General features: G+C 40.4%; 1 protein-coding gene across 2 annotated transcripts in view; it reads left to right on the top strand.

Moving 5' to 3' along the window:
• The window catches only part of LIMCH1 (LIM and calponin homology domains 1), a 366,296-nt gene that overhangs the window by 309,575 nt on the left and 41,415 nt on the right, over positions 1–15,306 (top strand). For both annotated transcript variants that reach the window (XM_036762932.1, XM_036762933.1), the window contains one exon: positions 4,482–4,700. In XM_036762932.1, the coding sequence (XP_036618827.1) occupies positions 4,482–4,700 (219 nt within the window). The remainder of the gene's footprint in view (positions 1–4,481; positions 4,701–15,306) is intronic.

Below are 15,306 nucleotides of genomic sequence, written 5' to 3'. Positions count from 1 at the left end.
TATATGTTCCATCTGTTCTCTGAGATGGCAGAATGTCACTAATGATTCTCAGCCCCGGTTTTGCAGCACCCCAATGTGGCTTTGGTTATCTGCCTAGGAGAGGGAGGGAGCATGATGTCTAAGTGACTTGCTGAGGGTCACAAAGCTATTGAGTGGCTGAGGCAGGATTTGAACTCACTCCTTCCTAACTCCCATTTCCAGCATCCTAGTCCCTGCATCACGTAGCTGCTTTTGTGTTTTTGTTAAGCAGATGGTGATTTTTAAAGTATTGTGCTAATGTAAATTATTATTTGAAAGGGCATGACAAAACTTTCCAAAAATATAATTTAAGAAGTAAATACAGCCTGTAAAGAGTAAATACAACCTTTAAGAGGGAGGTGCCGTGAGATCAAATAATTATCATACCTAGGGTATTGCGACTTTAAAAAAAAAAGTAATGGGAACAAATGAAAGGGTGATCAGAGATGACTTTGGTGCCTGGCTATCCCTTCTCTCTGAAAAGTGGGATGGCAATATAAGCTTGTAAGCCCTATTGATTATGGAGATTGTACCCAGAGAAATGTAAACCGGGCCCAGAACCAAGGAACTTGTGAAAACTGAAGCACCCTGCCCATATCCTCAAACTCTGCTCTTTATTCTTAGAGAGAAAGGTTTGGGATCGTGTCACAAGGCAGCATTCATCTTTTGTCTTCAGTTCTTTTCATGGCAAAGAAAAATCAGCTTCTATTATCACTCCAAGCCACATGGGGTTAGAATAGCTTCACAGAAGACAGAGCTGGAATTCACTACTAGGAGATTCAGACTATGAGTGCAAGGACATTGTTTACTTAAATTAATTGGTTAGCACAAAGTAGTTTATCTTCCTCATTTAATTTCAAAGTACACAAGCCTAAACTTTCTGACCTTGGCTGAGGGAGGGAGGAGGTGGGGGGGGGGGGGGGATTGAGAGAGAGAGAGAGAGAGAGAGAGAGAGAGCGCGCACTTCCTTTTGTCTTCAAGTCATTTGCTGCTTTTTTTTTTTTTGAAGCAATCAGGATTACATTTGCTATATTTTTAAAGTCATGGTTTTATAGCTTCTGTTGAAAGGACAAGTGAAATTTTCCCTGATCTAATTCACTCAGTGAGGTTGAGAATTTCTGTCATTTCACTCCTGGGAAGTGTGAAATAAAATGAAGAAGCAACTCCTCAACAGTTTCTGTGGGTACAGGCAGCTTGAGCTGACCAGGAGACCTGTTTTACATCGAGCCCTATGAGTTAAGTCTCAGATATAGCTGAGGAATAGCTACATTACCTGCTTAAACCAACAAGCAAGCTATTCATGAAAACGATACTGTATTGAGATGACGCAGAGCAGGAGAAGGAAATGAGTTTGTTTAATTCTGCATCTGAGTGGATAACCTGCATGTCTGCTTAATGTAAATAGCATAATGTTTTATTTCAAACAGGAATATTAGAATGGATGGCTTGCACGCCAGTGTTGTGGTTTCCTTCCCCACAGCCTCTTATACTTCCACTTCTGTTCCCAGGATTCTCTCAGCCTGGTCCATTGGAATGACCAGAAATAACATTTGACAGGATCATCGGCCTCTTTATTTGTGACAGCATTGGCTCTCGTAATCAAAATCCATTGAAGCAAATTGACATGTAGAAATAGGAGTAATGGGAGCCTGGGATTTGATTTGAGAAGCAGCTGAAAGCTTTCGATTGTATGGGGTCCACTCATCAATTCTCACTCCCTTCATTTAATGAATTATCCCAGCACAGAAGCCATGGATTGTTAAAATGCATGGAAGAGACTAAGCTGAGACAGAGGAAGAAAAGTAGCCTGCTCTTAGGCAAGAATTATTTGTGTTCTTTTGCATTGTGCATCCAGAGCTGCTCTATATGACAAGTCTGAGCAGTAGTGACAGGTTTTACTCCTAGGTACCTACTTTTCTTTGAACATTTAAATGTGATCCTTACGAAGGAGTGCTTTCTGCTCCCTCTACTTCAGGGCTTTTTAACCTGGGGCTTGTGACCTTGGTTTTATTTTGCTTTTAAAGCTTTTTGGTAATTGTAATTTTAATATAAGCTTCCTTTGTATTTTGGAGTCCCACTGTATCATATTTAAAATCTAATATGTTTTTTTTTATGCATTTTAAAACATTACTCTAAGAATGGGTTTTATCAGACAACCAAAGGGGAGGCCATGACACACAAAAAAGTTAAGAACACCCACTTTAGTTCCAAGAGCTTTGATAGGAATGTGATAGAGAGGCATAGTCTAATCTTCCTATGACGGTATATTTTGCTCCATCTTATGTGTTTGCCTCATCTCAGGACTACACTTCTCATTTTGTTTATAAAAAAAGAAAACCATTCCCAGGGTTAAGTATGGACAGAGAGGTTTTTCCCCAGTGGCAAACCAGGGTGACATAGTTGAGCTGGAAAGCTTTATATTAGGCCTTGAAAAGCTCAAGGAGTTTCCCTGTATAGTTTCTTGCTGCTAACACGAACCTCTGCTACAAGATCGTCCATTCCCTCCCATAGTTTAGTAAAGCCTGAGTAGGTCATAGGAACAACACAGTGAGGCCTTTCAAGGAAGGGGTGAGTTAGGGGGGCTTCATTGACCAGCACCATGCTTCCTGGATCACTAGACATTTTCTTGAATCTTACTGCCACTGCCCCAACAGCTCTAGCATGTTCAATGAGGTTCCTTGGGAGGAACCACCTTATTGCAGAAAAGATACATTGATGGTCAAAGGCGAGATGTAACTAGACCAGCAGACACCAAATAATAACAAGGAAGAAGCCACGTAGATATGGGCAATGGTTCACATATTTAGCCTACTTCCCTCAAATAACTATAATCATCACTGCTATTAAGGAGTATGGAGTAGTAAATAGAGTATTGGGCTTGGAATTAGGAAGACCCGAGTTCAGATCTGGCCTCTAATAGTAGCTGTGTTACCACAGGGTAGCCACTTAACGTTTGTGAGTCTCCCATTTTCTCATCTGTAAAGATGTAATAATAAGTAACTAGACAACAGGAAGAAAAGTAATGTAAAGGGGAATTTTAAGAAGCCTGTGGATATGACTGATTACCTTTTAACTATTATGTGAAAGCTTCTTGTAAAGATTTCAAAGTTGGAATTTGGAAGTTCTGGTTTCTCAAACACTTCCAAACCTTCAAGTATTCCTTTCTACTTGATACTGATTGATACTGATAAAAAAAAAAAAGGATACAGGCTAGATCCGTGGTTCCCAAACTGCATTGCCAAGCAAACTCTTGGGGATTCCAGGGTGCTGCGGGATATTAAATGTTTGACCTAATTATTTAGTAAATGGAAATATTAGGACTTGACCTCACTTAATAAACATAACTATTAGATATTTCTTTTGACCTAGAGGATCTGGGCAGAAATTACTGAGGCACTAAAGGTACCATAAACTGAGAAAGTTTGGAAGCCTCTGGGCTAGATCTCTGGGCCAAATCTGAAAAAGATCACATTCAGTAGGAATAAATATTAAAATCTTACACTCAAGTTCAATTTCACAAGCATAAGATTGAAACCTGTGACTAGACATATTTCTTCTAAAAAGATCTGGGAGAGGGGGAGTGGGTTAGAGGGCTTCAAGCTCAGTATGAGTGTGAGGAGCAAATACTCTTGGGCAGCATTAAGAAAAGAGGTAGCAAGGTGGCCCCAAAGGATAGAGCACTGGGTTTGGAATCAGTAAGACTTATCTTCCTGTGTTCAAATCTGGCCTCAGACACATACTAACTGTGTGACCCTGGGAGTCATTTAACTCATGTTTGCCTCAGTTTCCTCATCTGTAAGATGAATTGAAGAAGGAAATGGCAAATCACTCCAGTATCTTTGCCAAGAAAACCCCATAATGGGGTCACGAAGAGTTGGTTAAAACTGAACAAGCCCAGGAATAGGCAGGTTATAGACCCACCGTTGTCTACCCTACTCAAGTTAGATCTGGACTGTCTGCTCAGTTCTGAGTGCTACATTTTAGGACAAATTGGAGAAGATCCAGAGGAGGACAGCCAGGGTGGTAGAGGGCCTTATGATCATGTCATCTTAGACTCAGTTAAGAATGAACAAAGGAATAAATAGTCTTGTTCTACTTGGTCCTAATGGTCAGAATTAAAAGCAATTAGAAGTTCCAGTGGTTAGATCTTACAGAAAGGTCTATTTAGGCTTTGGAAGAATTCCTAATGACCAGAGCAACTCTTCCATGGAATTTGCTGCCTTGAGAAAGAGTGCTTTTCTCTTCCCCAGAAGCCTTCAAGCAAAGGCTAGGTGACTGTCAGCTTTGTTGTCATGAGGATTTTCTGTCTGGGTATGAGTTGGACTAGATGTGTTCTAAGGTCCCTTCAAACTCTTAGATTATACAGTTCTGTGGGTTTATCATCATTCTAGTGTTTTACATTTGCCATATTCTTTGGTTGTTATTAGGTCATCTAATTTTTTTGTCTGTTTTCCTATTTACAGGTAGATGAAAAAGTCAGCGTGAATGGAGAAACTTTTAATGGCGTAGAAGAAGAGAAAGAAAGAGAGTGTCCAACAGCAACATTTTCCCCCTCGTTAACTAGATCTCAGAGGTTTGAAGGTGTGGCCAGAGTAGACGATTCCCCAGTAGAACTGAAGCAGGACGGCGGTAGCATTGAGATCAGTATAAAGAAGGCAAGCTCACTGAGCAGAGAATTAACAGTAAGGAAAAGCTAAGATGTGTTATTATATTTAAGATCTTTCTGTTTTTGAATCACACCACTAAGAGGAGAGAAATTGAATTCTCTAGAAATTGATTTCATTTTTTGGTGATTTGGGTTATAAGATCATATGATATATGGTTTATGGATGACTTATGAAGGGTATATTTAGATAGTGTCCTTGTTTGGACAGAATTGCTTGGCTTCACTTTTACTTGCAATTTGCATTGCTGGAATCTCAAAAATTGTTGAAAAAGAGGTATGAACTAAAAAAATGGATTTTTTAAGTCCTGTTATATGTATATACACATACACACACACACACACACACACACACACATAGTGTGTGTATGTATGTATGTATATACCCCTGAAGCCATTACAATAATTTGATAATGAGTACATGTCAGTTGCCAGATGATACATGAAACCTGGAGATGTGTAGCCCAAAAAAGAAAAAGAAAAGAAAGAAAAAGGTGTTTTTTCTCACTTGGAAAAAATAATTGGAAGAAGGGGGCTAATGAAAAGCCTTTAACATGAGCAGGACTGACTTAAGATTAACCCATTGGTCTAACTTCAAAGAGAAGTGACCAAATTAGAGTATCGCAGTGTTCTGTTGCTATATAAATTTTCTCTGTGGAAAGCATCTAATACATGGTAAATTCAGTGTTATGTGAACCCCTAAAATTATTCAGAGCAGGCAATAACATCTTCATAAATGAGAGAGGCTTATATTCCTGGTAGCAGAACTTTGAAAGACAAAGGACTAAAATTCAGAACTCATTAAAAATAGCAGGAAAAGGATTCCAGTGATGGGGGTCAGAGTTTGCTTCTTTGGAGTGGGAAAAATTATCATAAATATATAGAGTGGGTCTTAAATTGATCAGATCACCCGCTAGAGAGGAGTTTTCTTTGTTTTACTGAACTAAACATTTTACAACTGTGCACCCTGCAGATATAATATGACCTTGAAAGGATAACTTAGACCTTTTTTCCAACTCATTGATCCTGACCAGCAGTGGAGATTTTGCAGTTTGAGCTTACTGTCTTTAGATTTTTAGAATGTGGCTGTTAGCAGTGTGGTAGTGGTAGTTTTTCCCTTTCTTTTTTGTTTTCCCTAGCAACGGCTGCTTTGTTTTTTAAAATTAGCATATTGGAAATATGAATTCTGACTCCTAAGTTGCTAGTGGGAAAGCTAGATGAGTATTTGTGCAACAGAAGATGTGAATTTTCCCTATTGTTTGTGCATTAGACTTCTAAAGAGTAAAGCCATCCTTTTTGTACCTTCCCTGGGGTATTTAGGGAGGCTGTAAGTCTGCCCTGCCACATCCAAGCCCTGCAGAGACACAGGATCAGACTCCAATGGCCTAAAATAATTTCCTCACCATGGCAACGCATCTCCTTGTCTCCAGCAACACAGCTTTATCATTGAGTCAGATGCCGATCCTCCTTGTGTGGAAGTTGGTTTTATCAGCTGCTTCAAGTAGACAGATCTTCACCTGAAGGGTCTTATAAATTGTCTTTATCGCATGGTGCACCATCTGAAGCACTATCGGAGTTTCTTTGGTAGGATAAACAACAACCTGTGCTTACTGAACTCAGTGCCTAGAAGATTAGGCATTTTTCACAAACCAGTTGCACTCATTCTCAGTATTTCTTTCCATCATCATGAATTCTGTCCTTTGTGCTCCCATTGTTTCTAATGAATGTATGAAGTACCTTGCTCTGTATATACCATAGATTTATTTTTATGCTCTGTCTTGTCATTTCTTCATACATCCTGATGTACATACAGTATTTCTCCCTTGCCATACTGGGAAGAGCCTCAAACCTGTGTATTTTTCTGATCTCTTAACACTAGTGATAGAATGGTTACCTCTGACTTACATCATGCAAAGCTGACTTCATTATGAGAATAGCTGCTCAGGTTTTTTGTTTGCTTTTAAATGAAGCTCTTATTGCCCTCTGACCATTTTGGGGTTTGAGTTTGTGAAAAACCACACCAACATCCCCACCGTCCATTCTTACACCATAGCCAGACAGAAAGCCCTGTGCCTGCCTGTGATCCAGCTTGTGATGTTTTTCTCTTGTGATCATAATATATTTTATTCCTGACAGAGCCCAAGTGAAGGTAGAGAGTGAAAAGGCTCCAGATTAAAGGCCTAAGCTACTGGTGCAGATTGCTTGGTGCTTGTACTTTTGGTTTTAAGTTTGACATTGATAATGATTTCCCATCTTTTCTTGTCCGTGGTTAAAATATAAGGGATGAGCATAGGTGTGGTAGTGTAGACTGCTACTGTGGTAGGCTGAGGCTGGTAGGATTGCTTGAGTTCTGGGATTCTGAGCTACAGCAGGGCTAAAGCCTGGGGCAGCTAGGTGGCACGGTGGATAGAGCACCAGACCTGGAGTTGGGAAGACCTGAGTTTAACTTTGGCCTCAGAAACTTATTAGCCACGTGACCATGAGCAAGTCACTTAACCCTGTTTGCCTCAGTTTCTTCATTTGTAAAATGAGCTGGAGAAGGAAATGGCAAACCACTTGAGCATCTTTACCAAGAAAACCCCAGATGGGGTCATGGAGAGTCAGATGCAGCTGAAAAAAATGAACAGCAAAAAGACTAAAGCCAGTTAGGCATCTGCTCTATTTGGCATCAATATAGTGAATCCCTGGAAACAAGGGGCTACCAGCCTGCCTTAGCAGGGAGGGGAGGAAGCCAACCCAAATCAGAAGAAGAACAAGGTCAAGCTTCCTTGCAGCTCAGGAGTGGAGGTGGTTCTGTCTGCTGCTCTCGCAGTTGGGATGAGATAGGGAGATGATCCAGTTAATTGATCTATCTGTCCATCTGTCTATCTAAAATATATAGGATGAGGTATTTAGTTCTATAATGGGAGGAATTTATTGGCTTTTTAAATTAATATTAAAAATGTCAGATAATCTATTCATATTCTAAGTAGCAAATTGCTACTTGCTAGTAAGTTGTTTTGTTTTGGTTTTTTCCTATTTAAAAAAAAAGAACAAGATAATTCAGAATTAATGTAATGGAATTTTTCTGTAATGGAAGTTATATCCTAATCCCATCCCAAATATGGAAGATTCTCTGCCCCCCAAAACTTACATTGTTGAGTCATGTCCCATTCTTTGTGACCCCGGGGACCGTACTATCTATGGAGTTTTCTAGGCAAAGATACTGGAAGGGTTTGCCATTCACTTCTCCAGTGGATTAAGGCAAGCAGAGATTAAGTGACTTGCCCAGTGTCAAGCCAGATTTGAACTCAAGTCTTCCTGATTCCAGGCCTAGGACTCTTATCCACTGAGCCATCAAGCTGCCACCCGAAACCTTTTTAAGGTTGTATCTTAGTTCTGTTTTAGCATAATGAGGTTTTGTTATTTGGAGTAAGGTGTCTTTTCAGCAACAAAAATAATAAATGTCTCCTCACAACCTGTACCCTCCTCCAACCCCAGTATGTTTTTACTAGATAATCCAATAGAAAAACACACACACACGGGATAAAGTTGGTTTGTGGTTAAGAAAACTGGGATAAAGTATGGTCCTAGTTATATAAGCTCCAGGCTCCAGGTATATGTCTAAAACTTTAGTAAAACCAAAGATTCTGCTCTTGTATTGAGTCAAGAAATAGATAACCTAGAGTCGTCCCTTGCCCGGGTAGACCCTCAAGGAGCCTGGGAAACTCTGGAACAGACCCAGATATGGCACAGAGACTTAAAAATGGTAAGATACCACTTGCCAAATTGTCCAGCCTCGTCCTTACAACTGTAGGCTCTTGAGCTAAGCATCTCATTAATAGTGTGTGACTTACCTCATTAGTTTTCCCTAACTACATTTAGCTGAATTCAGAAATCCAACTGGAACCTAGAAGTAGAACAGAAGTTAGGTGTTAGGCCACAATGAAGTTTGGTTTTTTGCTAAGATGTTTTAAAGCTCGTTTGACTATTGACATACTAAGTATTCTACTGGGAAAATTCTTAGCTCTAGCAAAAACATCTTATTAAGAAAGTCTTTCCATAGTGAGCTGACTTCTAATTTTCTTTCATTCCCTGTTGTTCCAAGAAAAACATTTTCTTGGCTGTATTTCGTTCTTTCAGCAATTACATTTCTATCGCAAAGACAAAATTATTTTGTTCAGAAGACCCAACAACCAAAAGAAATAAAAGCTTATGTGGCAGATGAAGGTGACTGGCTAACAATGGGAGACCCAACTCCAGTGCCTCTGGGGGATTGAAATTAGCCCCGAGTTTATTTCTGGTTTTGACCCATTTCTCCAGTTCTGTATGATTCTCAAAAGAATAGTGTTCTCCTCTTCAAATAGTGTCTTTCATCCTCAAATGCTTTTCCAAAGCATCCTACAGAGGAGTCACCTCACCCACCACCAAATTGTCACAATTCCTCGGGAATGAACGCCATCTGTACAAATGGCCTCCTTCATCAGTGGGCAGGCAAGATGGTGAAGTTACCAAGTGGGGAGTAACCTCAGCCAGATCACAGATTTCTCCAGTTGGAAGGAACTTTGGAGCATATATAGCCCAATTATCATCCAGAACACAATTCAATCCCCTCTTTTTAATCTGAAATCCCTTCTTTCTTGATCTGTGATCAGTGATCAGAGGCTCTGTTTGAACACATCTAGTGAATGGGGTGCTCACATACATTAATCGTACCACTTTGGGACAACTCCTATAGCAGAGAGATATGGCTTATATTGAGTGAAATTTGCCTCCGTGTTAACTTCCACCCCCTGGTCCTAATAGATGTTTGTGAAAATCCAGTAAGAAACAGACAAGAGTGGGAATGTTACCCTAACATTTTATGGCACTGAGTTTCCTGTGCTACTTTCATGAATCGTGCTGTGATGTCTTGAATTAATTTAATTTTCTTGTCCCTTCCTTCTCTTTTTCTATTCAGTTTTTCCCCCTTTGGAGAGAGGAGGAACAGTGATACTCACATTCAAAAACAGGCCCGAAATCCAAAGTAAATTGATAAGCATGATTTTAAATTAACATAGCTTGATCTGCTAATGCTGGAAGACTGCATATAATGATCCTCTCAGTTCAGATCCATTCACTTTGGCAATTATTAAAAGCAAGATACCGTAGTAAGCACAGATGAGATCAAATTGATAAATATCTCAGAAAGTGGTCAAGTAGTTACTAGGAAAATATACTCCAAACAAAGGCGTCAAACATGAGAGTGGCCTGAACCAGAAGAAAATGTAATCAGGAAATTTTAACAAGATAATTAAAATACAATACAACATAAATAACATTATATTTTAAAACTAACTCCATCTGTAGCCCCAGAAAGGCAAGTGGGTGGCCCAAGGTCATAGAGGAAGGATTGGAACCCAGGTCCTTTGACTCTAGGAAGAGGTGTAGGTTGGTAGAGGTTAATCGATAGAAGAAACTTGAAGGAAAAATTAAGGCAAACCCTTTGTACGCTAGTGGGGGGGGGCATTCTACACAGTTGGGTGTACATTTTCCTCATCTAAGAGGTGCCCTGAGACCTTCAGCATCAACTGCAACCCATATCTGCATTTGGCAACTATTTGTTAAACATTTACTATGTGCAAAATATTCTCCTGAGCACCAGAAGCAGATACAAAGATAAGACAGCTTAGCTTTATTGGGGGGAGGGGGAGTTGGAATGTGGCACATAATTATGAAAACAAATAGAATAAATTAAGAGCTTAAGAGAATTGAAAGTTTGGGGTTTTCTTTTCTTTTTTTTGTGGGGGAGGAGATGTCCAGATGTGATTTCATTGAAGGAGAGCTCCAGGAATGGAATGGAAACTCCTTGGAATGGAAACTTATAGGGTATCCTGGGGTTATGGTTTCCTCCTGGCTGACATGGTCCAGATATGTCAGAGACAGGACTAGAACCCAGATCTTTCCGAATCCAAGCCCTTCCATCTATTCACAACACCATGCTGCCTCTCTAACTTGGGTTTTTATAGAACTCTGAGGCTCCTAAAACATTTCCTTCTCAACGTCCGTCGAGGTAAAAATAAGGAACCTGAAGCTCTGAGAAGTGACTTCCCTGTGAACGCAGAGCTAGTAATGTGTGAAGCAGGATTCAAACCCATGGCTTCTGACACCAAACCCAGCATTCTAATCTATTATGAGTTTTGTGCCAGAGGAGGTAGAATTTGAGCTGTAGATCTCAAAGGAACGATATCAATAGGCGGCAGCACATTTGTGAAAGGAAGAGAGCATTCTCAGGGGATAGGGGACAGAATGGACTGAAAACCGTAATAGCAGTGTTGTATTTAATGGCTATCAATAGCTAGCCAGTGTCCCCAAATTCATTTCATAGGAACTTGAAGTTAGAGTTTCGAGATCCCCTGGTCTAAGTGACATCCTCCTTTGGCGAATGAAGAAACGGAGGGGGCATTGGTTTGCCAAAGGTCACACAGCAAATGAATACTAGCTGTTAGGCTAGCGTCCAGATGTCCTGACTCCCAGCTCATTGCTCTTCCTGCTGCGCAAACCTGGCATGCAGATTTCTTAATAGATCTTTGAAATTGTACCTTTTGTGAGTAAATGTTTGCTCGGACAGCACAGGGATAAAAAGACATGCCAACATGCCAGTTATAAAAGATTGTCATTTGATCTAAATAGACTTCGCTCATAGAAATGATTTGGTGCTGCCTGTTAGAATCTCCAGCTAGAGAGGATGTTAGTAAGGCTTACTTCTACCCCTCAGTATCTCAGCTTCCTGAGATAGGTTTTAAAATATTATTTTTATTGATATCTTTTGTTTTTTACAATATCTCCATTTCTGGATAGAGCTTTTCCCACCCCTCAAGCCCTCCCTTATAAGGGATTAACAAAAGAGAAATAGAAGGGAAGAAAAAAAGCAGTTCAAATAAACACATCAGTCGTGTCTGACAATATATTCAATATTCCACATCCATAGCTCGCCACTCTACAAAGCAGAGAGTGTTAGGTGTATTCTTGGCTCTTCTCCAGGGCCAAGCTTGATCACAATGAAGATGGCTTATTTTTAATGACCTTATTTTTAAGAACAAGGGCAACCCTGCAAACTCATTCATACTCATCCCCATTGGCCAGATACAACTCTGATAGTTTGACCTCGTTCTGTCTTAAGGCGTGGGGTTGGAGTAGGAAAAGGCAGCAGGTGATATTCCAAAGGGGACTAACACAATGAGATGTCAGAGTACAGTGAAAAAACAGCAGCACTGGCTTTATAGTCAGAGACTCTGGGTTCAAATTCTGCCTCTAACATTGACTTCCTAGGCAAATTGTCTAATTTCCTTAGGACTCAGCTTCTTTATCTGTAAAAAAGGACATTGGACTCTATGGCCTTTGAGATCTTTTTCAACTCTAAATCTGTGACCCTACTAAGTGCTATATAAAACCTTAAATTTCTGTAGTTTTAAGGTTTAGAGAGTACTTCCCTTGCAACAAACCTGTCAGGTATTACAAGTATTGTTATCCCTGTTTTTCCAGAGGTGGAAACTGAGGCATAGCAAGTTTGTGACTTCCTCAAGGTCACAAAGCCACTCTCTGGTATTCAAATTAAATACTCTTAAGATTTCCCATCCAGTGTTTCTTATACTATCTACCATACTGCCTCATATATGAAAAATCAGCACAACTTGTAATGATTGTCTATACTGAGCCCGGACTGACCTCAGAGATTTTTGTGAAGGGTTCCTTCTGGGAATTGAAAAGAAAGAAGAGAAAATGGAAATCTGTTGTGCTTTTTTCCTCCCAGAAACTTGAGGAAGATGGTATGGATAACATTTAGCATTAAAAAATAGAATAATAAAAATGGAATAAAGATTAGACTGTTGAGGGAATATACCCCTATGTCATACAAATAGGGTGGCTTATGTGTATCTTTTTCCAGAAAAAACTACAGGTCTGTTCACTACTCTCCCCCTGCCGCATACATACATACCCATTTTTTTTTAAAAGAAATTTACAGGATTTAAATATTTATCATCATAAGATGATAGCTCTTCCAGACACTGTAAAGATTTCCATTTGGCTTTTTCTCTGCATTTACCATTGTTCATTATTTTCACTCCCTGGCTTCCTCCTGCTACCTCAATTCCCCAAACTCCTACCCACTGCCCTCCCCAGCCATCCCTCCTCCTGTTACTGTGGACCAGCTTGCTCCCTTCTGCCAACCAGTCCCAAATAACCTCTTCCCACTCCCTGCTGGCCAGCTCCTTCCCACCAGCTTCATTGCTCTTCTCCCTCATTCTTTTAATTTCACATTTAGCAAATATCAAACAGTTATTTGGTACCTAACATGCCCTGTTTCTACTACCACCACAAAATTAATAAGGCTAGGACTAGAGGTAAGATTTTTCTACCCTGATGAAGCTATAGGAATTCTACTTCATAATTCAGTACCTTGGTGTTGTCTCCTACTAGAAATCCTGAAAATGTACAATCAGATATCTATTGAAACATTTCTCACTGTATTAAAGGCTTTTGAGAAGGAGCTGGGGCCAACTGCAAATTCCTTTTCAAAAGCAGATTTCAGCAAAAGCCTCTTAGAAAACATGTTTGTGTTCCTTCCAGATACAGTTGTAGGGCTATTGGGTTTAGCCAGCTCTATTTATAAAAAAAATTCTGGCTTTGTGTCTAATTACAGCTATTCACACAAGTGTATGAAATGATACTGGCTGCAAAGGGTCCTAGCCAGAGGTTGTTGACAATTCACACATGGAGGGCCTGTCACTTCTGGGTCCTCTTGACTGTTGCATTTAAAATGTGAGGTGTATAGTGCTGAAGAGAGAAGTAATTTAAAGTCCTTAGTTGGGGTTGGTGAGTCATTTTCCAGCAGTGTCTGACTCTTTGTGACCCTATTTGGAGCTGTCTCAGCAAAAATACTAGAGTGGTTTTCCATTTCCTTCTTCAGCTCATTTTACAGAGAAGGAAACTGAGGCAAATGGGTAAGTGACTTGCCCAGCGTCACATCAGCTGGTAAGTATCTGAGGCTAGATTTGAACTCAAGAAGATGGGTCTTCCTGATTTCAGGCCCAGCACATTATCTACTGTGCCCCCTGGCTTCCCAAGCCTAAGTTAAAAGAAATTAATGCAGTTTAGGAAGTTTGGGGGTTCCATACTAGCGCAGTTCCACATCAGCACAAGTTGGATATGTTAGTATGCTTGCTATTTCTCTTAAAAGCCTTTAGCCTGTTGGTGTAATGGAAAGAGCACTAAACCTAGAGTTGGGAGCCCTGGGTTCAAATCTTGGCTTTGACCCTTACCTAACTACATGATCCTAGACAACTTCTTTTTTTTTTTTTTTCATTTATTTTTTTTTAATTTATTTATTTTTTGGAGGGAGCAGGTGAGGCAATTAGGGTCAAGTGACTTGCCCAAGGTCACACAGCTAGTAAGTGTCAAGTGTCTGAGGCCCCATTCGAACTCAGATCCTCCTGACTCCAGGGCCAGCTCTCTACTCACTGAGCCGCCTGGCTGCCCCAAGTCATTTAACTTCTGACTTTTCAGTTTCCTCTTCTATAAAACAGGGATAATAATATTTATACTCTCCACCTTTCATGGTTGTTGAGGGGAAGACGCTTTGCATACCTCAAAACACCGTGTAAATGTGATATTGTTGCTAGCATTGTTTACATTGTCACTCTTAATTGCAACCTTAAATTAAGTGACTTGCCCAAGGTCATGTACCTAGTTAGTCTGTGAGGCTGAATTTGAACTCAGGTCTTTCTGATTCCAAGCAGAGCACTCTGGCCACTGCCTGCATTGCCATCTCCACTTGGTACATCAGAGTTCTTCAGAATCCTCTGCCACCCTACTTTCCTGGTATGGAAGAACCCCGAATGCCATTCGGAGGAGTTTGAACTTTACTCAGTAGCCAGTAGTATAAGCTATGTAAAATGCTTTCTATCAAAGCTGTCAGTAACATCCACAGATCAATATGTAAGGGAACATTTTTTTTTCCCCAAAGAAACATAAACGGTTGTTGATGACTAGAGTGTGGTGTTTTTGTTCAGGTTTGTTTCAGTCACATCTGACTCTTTGTGGTGGTGCCATTTGGGGTTTTCTTGGCAGAGGTACTAAAATGGTTTGCCATTTCCTTCTCTAGCTCATTTTGCAGGTCAGGAAACCGAGGCAAACAGGGCTAAGTGACTTGTCCAGGGTCACACAGCTAGTAAGTATCTGAGGCTGAATTTGAACTCTTTCTCCCTCCAGCCCTGGCGCTCCACGTAGCCGCCAGAAAGCTAGACTATAGATTTAAATGAAGTCTGAAAATCACGGATTAGGTGTACTGCTTGGGCCATGGCAACTCTCCAAACCCTGCATCTAGAACTCTTTGTGTAGCCGTATTTCTTGGTCGGCTTGGTCTTAGAGCTGTTCTAGGAAGACCACTGTGACCTCAGGCTTTCCATGTGCAGCACTGGCGATTTTGTGCCTACTGTGGAAAGAATATGGGGGTGAAGTAGCCAGTAGGAATGGAGAGAAGTCAAGTTAAGCATTTTCTAAGTGTTTACTCATAACCAGGTGTTAGTGCAGCTAGATGCTGCAGTGCATAGAGCACAGGATCTGGAATCAAGAAGACTCATCTTCCTGAATTCAAATCCTGCCTC

Source organism: Trichosurus vulpecula, chromosome 6 (assembly GCF_011100635.1).
Source record: "Trichosurus vulpecula isolate mTriVul1 chromosome 6, mTriVul1.pri, whole genome shotgun sequence".
NCBI classification, from domain to species: Eukaryota; Metazoa; Chordata; class Mammalia; order Diprotodontia; family Phalangeridae; genus Trichosurus; species Trichosurus vulpecula.
This window is presented reverse-complemented; position numbering and strand designations above follow the sequence as displayed.